At 43.5% G+C, this 10,099-nt stretch overlaps 2 protein-coding genes across 3 annotated transcripts; one reads left to right on the plus strand and one right to left on the minus strand.

Moving 5' to 3' along the window:
- The first annotated feature begins 6 nt into the window (after positions 1-6).
- LOC105559750 (protein EMRE homolog, mitochondrial) lies at positions 7-1,644 on the plus strand. Its single transcript, XM_012008290.1, has 2 exons — positions 7-549; positions 877-1,644. The coding sequence occupies exon 1, from the start codon at positions 196-198 to the stop codon at positions 472-474; it is 279 nt and encodes a 92-aa protein (XP_011863680.1). The 5' UTR covers positions 7-195; the 3' UTR covers positions 475-549; positions 877-1,644.
- A 232-nt stretch (positions 1,645-1,876) lies between these two features.
- Positions 1,877-9,478, minus strand: LOC105559751 (protein flightless-1). 2 transcript variants are annotated; one of them, XM_012008292.1, is made up of 22 exons: positions 8,829-9,478; positions 8,298-8,408; positions 7,845-8,083; positions 7,608-7,769; positions 7,312-7,454; positions 7,024-7,240; positions 6,674-6,915; positions 6,501-6,589; positions 6,064-6,134; positions 5,739-5,985; positions 5,424-5,609; positions 5,020-5,334; positions 4,704-4,876; positions 4,504-4,630; positions 4,276-4,398; positions 3,984-4,187; positions 3,784-3,905; positions 3,426-3,677; positions 3,223-3,352; positions 2,843-3,025; positions 2,612-2,725; positions 1,877-2,496 (listed from the first exon to the last, which is right to left on the minus strand). In XM_012008292.1, the coding sequence occupies exons 1-22, from the start codon at positions 8,895-8,897 to the stop codon at positions 2,362-2,364; spliced, it is 3,654 nt and encodes a 1,217-aa protein (XP_011863682.1). In that variant the 5' UTR covers positions 8,898-9,478; the 3' UTR covers positions 1,877-2,361. The 2 variants fall into 2 exon arrangements, with proteins under 2 accessions (XP_011863682.1, XP_011863681.1); XM_012008291.1 differs by having other exon boundaries at positions 7,312-7,532; positions 8,829-9,477.
- Between the last annotated feature and the right edge of the window lie 621 nt (positions 9,479-10,099).

Below are 10,099 nucleotides of genomic sequence, written 5' to 3' on the forward strand. Positions count from 1 at the left end.
GAACGCGGCCATGGATTCAAAGGTGCCGCTGCTCGGCCGCTGAGCGATCGTCACAGCCCACTGTTCTTTCTTATACCGCGGCGACAGCGTTTCGTCGGAAATGCGTTAAGACTCACCCGACACTGCCGGCTCACGAATCCCGGGGAAAGGGCCACCGCGCGACTCATCGTCACACCGGGAACAACCACGAGGAGGATGTTGTTGCGCAAAGTGACGCCGTTGTTCCGCGGAGTGACCGTTCTCAGGGAGACGAGCGTGACGTCCAAGCCGTTTCTCCGGTCGACGATCACCACGCCGTCCGGGGCGATCCTGCCCGAGCCGAAGAGGACGCCGTTCAGCTTCCTGGGCGTCGTCAGTAGCGTGATATTCGGCCTGCTGGTCGGCGCGACGATCAGCAAGAACATCGCCAACTTCCTGGAGGAGAATGATCTCTTCGTGCCCTCCGACGACGACGATGACGACGACGATGACTAACGACCACTGTTTTCGTCTCGTTGTGATTATTGAGAGTACTCAGCCGATTAGACGTGCTCTTGCCACTAATTGACGGTAAATTTTCATACATTCCCTAGGGACAATTTGCAACAAAACTTGTATGCGCGAGGACGACGTTATTCGGCTGCCTCGGCTTTTAAATATGTGGAAAAATATGCATTATAAAATATTCATATACGACGAAGATGCGATACTCGTGTGCTGAAAAAATAAGAGACTACTTCGAAATGCTCTATTAATTGCATCAATTACTAACGCGCAGTATATTTTGATCAATTGTCGATTCTAATTCTTGTAACTGCTGACGCTTGTAGTTTCGAACGTTGTCGTCGACTTGAATATATTGCCCGGGTCTCCGAGTGTCGTCTGGATTGTTTTCAGATTTGAGTTTAATGTCGCAGTGACGCCGAGACCAGTAATTGCATGGATTCACGTAACGGAGGAAGAGGAGTCTCTCTTCGCTTACACTACTTAGGTACCTTACTTACGCTTCAATACCTGAGATTATGTAAATTGTCATAGAAATATTTATTTATACAATTGTTGAAAGTTAAGTAGAACTTTACAAAATCTATGTATTTATAAATCTATATATATATATTATATGTATAAATAAATTGTGTTAAATACAGTGTAAGTAATACAAAAACGCTCATTATGGCATCTGTACAATCTGGGCGGTGTTAATAGTACGATGTGTACATGCGATTGTAACTACACGTATCTCTTTTCAGTCTTCGATTAACATTCACAAATTTCCAAATGCGATTTCCGATAATCTGCGCAAAAATTGACAGTTTCGACAGTATTTGCTAGAAGCACAGCGCAAATCTAGAAAAACTCGTAGAAAGATTCTATTTAAACCCTTTTCAGGACTATACAAACAGCTGATATATCTTCTTACAGAAGAATCGATATTTCTCTACAAAGAAAAAAGAAAATACTGCTTTTTTTTTCAACGTTACAATTCGACGATAAATATCTATCACAATTCATCGAACGATTTTTAAAAGTGTCTATCACATTGTCTGAAACGTAAACGTGGGAGAAATAAAAAGAGCGGAGTCAATAGTCTAGTCTGTACGAAAGTTCATAAATACGGAAATATATGTGAATAAATAAATAAATAAATCTCGTTGGATACACAAAGTATAGATTATAACGATTAAGGTAAACGAATCTCTTTTACAGTGTAAAATAGCAGAGAATGGCATCACAGAGAATCTTGTTGGACTCGAAGATGGAAATACGAGGGACCTAATCTACAATGTGCTCTTTGCGCTTAGAAACATTGGTTTGCGTAAGAAAATTAATACGCTTAAAAAATGCCTCGACAATGTACAATTGTACAATGTATAATATACATATAAGTTATCAACTCGCACAAATTTTTTAAACCTATTTATTGGCTACAAAATAGAATGTTTCTAGAAAAGCACATTGTAGATCGGGCTAAACTCTTTGTACTTGCATCCGTTTAGAGTTGAGAAATGAGACTGAGTCGAAAGAGTGCCCGTGCCAATAAATAAAAACCTGAATTTTTAAAATTACGTATACCAAGCAGACTAACGCGTAATAATCAAGAAAGCAGTCGGTGAAAAATTATCCAGTTGGAAGCAAAGAAGCAAACGCGGAAGTATAAACTCTACTAGTTAGATTCGTTGTTTAGTGAACAATTATTGCGTTTCCTGACCTAGAGCGATCGTTCGCATCGACGATATACAATTGTGGGTAGATTGACTTCCGTTCGGTCGAAGCGCAAGTAAAAGCGAGGATCGCGACGTATCTACGTAAGAATGTTGCGCTTGCATTATACCCTGCCTGCGGATAAAACTAACGTTAAGCGTAGTGAGTACTGACTCGATTTTACTGCGGCGGCCTCTTGTGCGAACCCCAGCCGTGAAAGCATTTCGTGAATCTTTTGGACTCCTTACCTTTGGCAGTTAAAAATAACTTACGGGGTTTCTCGGGTTGCTTCACGCGCAAGTGTTGAATGTATACCTGAAGGGAAAAGATGGTGTTAACCACATTGTCCCAACCACTTGGAATCAATTTACTTTGTCGTACTTGCTATTCTTCATTAAAATTGACTGATAGTCGATCCTGAATAACTGACCTGAGCTGACTTGTAGGCCAGTTTGATTTCAACTTCTGAACAGCGAGTACCCAGCCAGAGAAATACTTGTTCTCCGTTATCGAGGATCATTATATCATCATCTGCCAGGTCATCCTGCAGAAAATAACGTGTTATCCATTTATTGTAAAAAAAATTATCTGGAAGTAGTCCCGGTAGTATATACCAGAAGACTGTTATTAATCAAGGTATTTTTCTATGTGGAAAATGTACTTGGCAAAAATCGGTGCACTTCTCGCTGATTGTGAAGTATCCCTTCTCATTGGAACATCTGAATAGTCTTGTGTAATTCATAAACTCCGCATCAGTGTCGTACGGTTTCTTCCCTCCAAGCGCCACCCAAAAGAAGTTGTCAGGTTCCTCGCCTTCGTTTAATACTTGCAGGCTTATCCATGGCTGTATCCAATTATTTTATATTTATTATCGACGAAAGACAAAAACATTTCTCTATAAGATACAAGATGTTCTATTTCTTTGAAGAGAAAAAGAACACTTCGTTGTTCAACAGACATTTACATTTGCAATTTATATGAAATTGAGTAAAATCGAAGTTGAGCTCTTTGGGATTCGAGCACGAAAGATTTACAACTCACGTTGTTGAACATTTCCTCTGCTATTTCTCCAATTAGACGAGCCTCTTCGGGATCAGCCTTCGAGCCAATCCATGCGTACACGATACCGGTTCCTTCATCAGAATTGTTGAATGGCACATTTAAAAGATAACTACAAGTGAAAAAAGATGTGTATTATAGACGGTATATAACCGTATGTACGTACTTAACGTAATGTGTCTCACCAGAAAGCAGAATTCAATAACGTCGAATCCGCCGGTATTTGAATGAGCCGAGTACATAAGGCACTGCCGTTACTTCGTAGATGATAAAACTCCACTTTGTTGCTACCCGCGGCCTTCGGCTGCTTACGCTTGCCTTGGTGAATGATGAACTTTCGTTTGAAGTAACTCATGAACTTCAGATTTTCTTGCTGTTGATGCGTCCTCACCACCTCCAGGTTTTCCCCGAACAACGATTTGAATTTCTTTTGCAGACTGAAACGGAAAAGAATCACCTGACCATTGCGAATCAGACTCTACCGCATCGCATTACTGCATTACACATAGATATATTACACGTTAATATATCTATGACCTTTACCTAAACGTAAACGTCAGCCATCCCATGTTCCCCGCGTCTCTGCCTTGCCAAAAGTACACCGTACACTGATAATCGTCTTCATACTGCTCCTCACCGTCTTCGTTCTCCGTTATGTCTGATAGCTGGTTTAACCAAAAGCAAAATAGCAATTTATCGTGAGTTGGACATCTTTGCTATTCGCCGGAACATATTTTACATACCATCCAGTACCGGCATAAGAAAACGTAACAATCCGCGCTGTAAAAATGCCCTAACTCCTCCTCCGGTAGGCGTACAAATTTCTTTCCCTCCAACACCAATGCTTCCATTCCCTCCAAATCGTCGTTCCACTCTGTCATGAGTTGATGCGCCTCTCCAGCCGACATCAGTGGTTGCCGCGGCATAAATAAAGCGGCCAGATCCGCCTGAAAGTGACCGAAAGTAAATAAAATTTATTTTAAATAAAAATAATAGAGTAAAAATGCAGTTGTTATGAAATGCATTTCAACGTACTTTTGTCTCCTGTTGCTTAGCCCATTTAGTGAGATCCGCTCCAGTTTTAGCGACCGATTCAGCCGTTCTAGTGAAGTCCACTGCGATTACTTCGTCCCATCCAGTGAACTTCGATTTGAAAATCTATACAATGAGCGAGGCAAATATTTTTTAATGGAATGTACAAATGGCTTGTATAAATTGACTTAAAAGTTTTTATAAATTGGGTCAAAGAGGCATATTTATTACCTGTGACTCAGTACCCTCTTGCAATCTGGTTACCATCGCGTATTCTGGCCTCTCTATCATGTTGAATAATTCTTGAGACAACTTTACGGCAGCGGCGCGTACTAATCTCGTCGATTTTTTGCCAAACCTACAATCGTACGCAACAATTTAGGCAATGTATAGATTGAAAAGAGTACCTTAAGCACACTTTTTACACTTACCAAACGTATACATCTAAATAGCAGTCTAATATATACACATTGCGATTGTTTAACAAGGTATTCGTTAATTTTCCATGAGGAACCTCGATCTGCGGTAGTTCCAGATAGCCCATTCCGAGTTGAACTTGATACAATCTGGGTACAAGAGGTACAAAATTTGGATCCACGTGCTCCTATCGTAAACACAAGTGAGATGATTATAACAATGAAAAAATAATTATTGAATATATCAAAAGTAAAATGCATGAAATAAAGTTTCGAACTTTTGCTCTTAAATAGTATAGTTTTTACTGCTGTTACTGAAACAAAAGCTTACAATAATTTGCAGATTTTTCTGCTCGTGCTCCTCCACCCCTAAATGCAACAGGAAATCTTCAGACTCGGCATCCATGACTTCCGTTAGAATCTCGGATTTATTTTTCCGTTCGTTCTTATTAATTTTCTCCGCCATCAGTCGCGCCTTCGACTTTAACGTACTCTTCGCTTTCTTTCCGTACCACATGAATATCTTATTCCCCGTGTCGAGTACAAACACGTAATTCGGATCCAGAGACTCGACACAGACTGGAACTGGCTCCAAATGTATAGAAGCCCCTGCCGCGTGCACTCTGTACAAACGAGTGATCGCCGGCTGAAAAAGATCGTGATCTCGACGTGACTTAAACTTTTCCTTGGAAAAATTAATTACGACAATTTAATAAGAAAGAAATAAGCGCTCACTGTATCTTCCACTGTGTAGAAACCGGACGACGTGCGACCGCCCTCGATGTAGGTGATACCCGAATCGAACAGCATCAGAAATTCATCCGACTCGTCCCCCTGCTCCTCCCTGATTGTCCGACATTGTGCGCCCAAGTAATTCCTCAGATTTACGGCGTGAATCGCCGCGCACGCTCTTTTATCTAACTGCAACAACAAATTGCGATTAAATTAATCGTACAAGCGGCTCACATGTGCGATAATCTGTATGGAATAATTGTACGGTGTTCAATCTTGGACCTTTTCTACCGTCCTTGCTTCGAAAGTAATACGTACTGTCGCCTTTTCTCCGATCCAGAAGTAGATCGCCCAGGTCAACGAGCCACCTTCGTCTATCCCGGTTTTCAGGATGATGTAACAATCGCCCTCGTAAAACTTGCCGTGCGCCACCTCCTCGATCTCGTTCGGCAGAAAGTTCTCTATCTCCCAGACCGACAAACCTGGTATTTGACCCGCGTCCTCGTCGAAGAACTCGGAATAATCCAGCGGCGGCTTCTCTAAAGCTTCGTCCCATCGTTTGGGCCTGAAAAATTGTTAATTGTGTAATATTAATATCCACGCTGGAAAACAAATGTAATACAGTTAGGAAGCTTCTACTCACTTCAGGGATTCTGCTTTCGATTCCTCGCACTCCTTATCCTTGTTCTTCTCTTTCGCTATGTCCTTCATGCCCTGAAAAACAATCGTAATTATAAAACTCTGAAATAAGATAGAGATAAAAATTGAGAAAATAAGGCTCCTAAGATAAAAATCAACAATACATAAACGAAAGGCGAAGGAGCCGAAGCAAGTTAAACGTGCCTATCGTTATATATTTTATGATACAAATGATTAACAAATACTTAAGCTTCTTCGCCTTTCGTTTTATTGAAGGTAAAAACAGTCTTCCGTTCGATTTTCGAGCAATAAAACAAGAATGTTGTCGTTTATCAAAATACTTAAAATTATTGCTCGAAAATTAGCCGTAACATTTGCCCAAGTTTCTCTGCATACAAGCACTGCATGTGTTTTGTACGACTAAGTGAGTCGATGACGTACCTTGAGAATTTTGGCCTGATCTTGATCAGCCTCCTCTTGATCTCTCCTTCTTCTCAATCTCATTTTACGCGCGATTGGATCTTTGCTGTCTGCAATCATAAAAACATGCTTTTATATACAAAGGTATCGCATCTTTACATTTTATTGCACAATTCGACGGTCGTAATACGCACTAGCGGCTTGAACTGGAGCTGGTACGTTCGCACCGGCGAGACGCAACTGATGTTGCAACGAGAAGTCGATATTGTAAAACTCGATGCCCGATCCCCTTTGCACTTCTGTTGGTTTTGGTGGCATCACTAAATTCGGATTGTCCCGCAGATCCAGCTGTTCCAGATCGGTGAGAAGATGGATGGCGTCCGGCACGGTAATCAATCGATTTGACGTTAATATTAATTGCTTTAATGCACCACATCTAAAAAATATATATATATTTTCTTTATAACATTATCTTTAGAAAGGAAAAAAATTGTTACTCTCCCTACAATAAGACAATATAAGTGGAAAAATAACAGCTCCTCACCTACATAATCCCTCCGGTATCATTTCTAAATGATTATTAGCGGCAGAGAAAACCTGCAGGGACGATAATTTCCCTATTCCAGAAGGTATGCCCTCAAAATCTAATTCGTTATCGTTCAAATACAATCTTCTTAATGTGGAAATCTTGCACAAGGCGGCTGGTATTGCACTTAATTTGTTCCGCGACACGTTCAGAGTCTCCAATCTCGTCCACAATTCTGGAAGATACGTCCTCCCGTCAGTTCGCACAGAACTATGTGGCTAACTGTAAAAAGTTCAATGCACTCACCGATCGCTGTTGACAATTCCATTATTTGATTGTCGCTCAGATTTAAGCGGCGCAAATTCGACAAGGAATAAAGCGCGTCAGGCACTCGGGGTAGATTATTCTGCGACAAATCGAGCTCTTGCAAATTGGTCAGCGTTTCTAGACTAGAAGGTATATTATTCAATGTTCGTTGTGTGTCCCGCATTTGTAACGTTGTCAAATTCATTAACGACGGCAATTGTCTGAAACAATTGGAGAGAAATAAAGAGAACCCTCTCGTAGAAGAAATTATTTCCCCGTGCGAAACGGCTTCCCACCTTAATTGAAAGTGACCTAACGGATTATGATTCAGATTTAAAGTCTGTAGATTGGCCAAACGTCGTGTCTGCGGAGGCACTGTTTCTAGCTTGTTGTGACTAAGATCCAAGAACAGCAAGTCCGTCAAGTGGATGAACAGCGTATTTGGTATGGTTTCGATACTGAAAGGACAAAGACGAGAGTCGCAGCGCTTTCCAGATGACTTTCCCACGGAAATAATTACGGTTGATACGTACTGATTATGGCTTAAATTAAGATTGAGCAAGGAACGTGCTCTTTCTAGGCCTTCAGGTACCTCCTTCAAATTGTTGTGACTTAAATCTAGGGTTGTCAGCTCCTCCAGGTGAAACAGCTCTGCCGGGATACCGCTGGACTTGATATTATTATGTCTTATGTTCAGGGTCCTCAGACAACCCAGTTCTGTCAATTCTCCGTACAAACGTTCCAGCTTGTTCTTGACGAGCGACAGATGTTCCTGACGGACAGTCGAATGCGTTAATGGGCGATTCTAGCCGTGCGACAAAACTTTTTTCAGTACTGGGATTCTCTAACGCTCCAGCGACAATAGTCGCCGAGACGTTAGGGAATCTCAGTACACGAAATTTGTGCCAACAATGATAGTAATTGTATGAAATACTTTAGCGTGCAAATAAATGTTGTTGCGCGCAATCTCTCGAGTATCGCCTTACCAGTTTCAACAATTTGCCCATCTCCTCGGGGATCTCCATCAAATTCGTCTTGTCCAACTTCAGCCATTGTATCCCAGTCATGAGACGCACGGACTCAGGAAATTTGCCATCCTAGAAATACCGAGAGGCGGTCTTTAACCACAGTCCAGCTGCTGCTCACACGATCAATCCTAAACCTAGGGCCGCGCTCCAATATTCGCCGCCAGTGCTCGTATTCACGTAGTCGCGTGCGCACTTTCGACACCACTCGGACAGCGAAAACCGGAGCACGGCTCTCTCGCGAGGTGTTGCGAATGGAAAGTGACATGTCATCCAGTTATCCTCCCTCGTACTCGAGCGAAGGTGCATCGCGCACGCTTGTTCAAGCTATCGAGATAACGGAGTTGAGAGCGAGACAAATGTACGCGGGCTCGAATAAACGGGAGCCGGGGGGGACCGGGCGCGCGTTTCGACGGGGTCTCCCTCGCGCGGCACGAGGTTAACCTCTCGGCGCGGAAAGTCCCCGCGGCCCGGCGGCGTGCGGCTACTCACGCCGAAGTCGTTGCTGCTGAAGTCCACGCCTCGCACGAACGGCAGCACCCCGGTCAGGGGCTTCGCCATCGCGCCTACTGGGCGCTCGCTCCTCGACGGGGGGCACGTCCCAAGGCGCTGGTACCGTTAACGGGGTCGGTGTCGGTGTGTCGCGGCGCGCCGCCGCCGCGTCCATTCGTCGCCGATCGTCAAGGCAGTTGTCGACTCCTGTCGCGCCACGCGGCGCCGCGATAGCGCGCTCCGACCGGCCGGACTCTCGTTACTCTCCGTGCTCCGTGACTTCTCGGCGGGACCTGGATGTCTCAAATGCCTCAATCAACCTCGACCGTGCCCGGGCGCCGGCTCGGCGCGCATCACGACTGTAGACAGTGTAGACCTTTGACTATATAACTATGGACTGCTCGTTGCCTCCACTTTGCCTGGTCTAACACGTAATCAACATCACGAGTGCCGCCATAGGATAAATGGCAGAAAATCGAAACACTAATTGTAAGTCAGATTTAATGGTAAAACAGGACAGAAGACAGAGATAGAATACATAGACTGCAACGCTAGTGGCCATTACAAGAACTACAAAATTTCTTCGCTACTACCATGGCCGACTTTGCCTATATAATGTCAAAGATGACCGAAATCTCGAAGGAGGAGCTGCGCAAGGAGATCGCCGGTAAGTGCCGATATCGCGTAAGATTGGGCTTGTTTTCTGTTCCTGCACTGGTGAACTAGTGCAATAAATTGGAGTAAGACAAGTATATTTTTTCTCATTCTAGCTTACTGCACTAGTTCACCAGTGCAGGAACAGAAAACAAGCCCACCATTTCGCGCCCGGACTGACGTCGAATCGTGCCGCGCGCGGCCGTCGGCGCGGTTAACGCGCGCCCTTAGAACATATATACCTGGAAGGGGAATAGTGATGCCCAGTGAACTCTATACATACTGGAATGAGTGATCTATAGTTCTGGCTGTAGCCGAGAGAGAGGTGCGTTGGGTGAATCCTTGTCTCCTTCTAGTACTACCTGATTGGATAATCGCATATAAATGACGCCCTTCTTCTCGTCATTTATATGCGACTATCCAATCAGGTAGTACTAGAAGGAGACAAGGATTCACCCAAACGCACCTCTCTCTCGGCAACAGCCAGAACAATAGATCACTCATTCCAGTATGTATAGAGTTCACTGGTGATGCCAGATCTGTCCAAAACATGAGATAGAGAATATATCTCCTTCCTTGTTCTCGAGATGGGCAAAGGTAAATCTGCGCATGTACAG

The sequence above is a fragment of the Vollenhovia emeryi genome, unplaced genomic scaffold, assembly GCF_000949405.1.
Source record: "Vollenhovia emeryi isolate VEMERY1.0 unplaced genomic scaffold, V.emery_V1.0 DF939255.1, whole genome shotgun sequence".
In the NCBI taxonomy this organism is placed as follows: Eukaryota; Metazoa; Arthropoda; class Insecta; order Hymenoptera; family Formicidae; genus Vollenhovia; species Vollenhovia emeryi.

Coding starts and splice junctions, on each gene's coding strand:
- LOC105559751 (XM_012008291.1), bottom strand. CDS start 8,897: ATGGCGAAGCCCCTGACCGGGGTGCTGCCGTTCGTGCGAGGCGTGGAC. Junction 7,533..7,607: donor TTAGGTCACTTTCAATTAAG/GTGGGAAGCCGT, acceptor CAATTGTTTCAG/ACAATTGCCGTCGTTAATGA. Junction 3,026..3,222: donor CAGAGGAAATGTTCAACAAC/GTGAGTTGTAAA, acceptor AATTGGATACAG/CCATGGATAAGCCTGCAAGT.
- LOC105559750 (XM_012008290.1), top strand. CDS start 196: ATGTTGTTGCGCAAAGTGACGCCGTTGTTCCGCGGAGTGACCGTTCTC.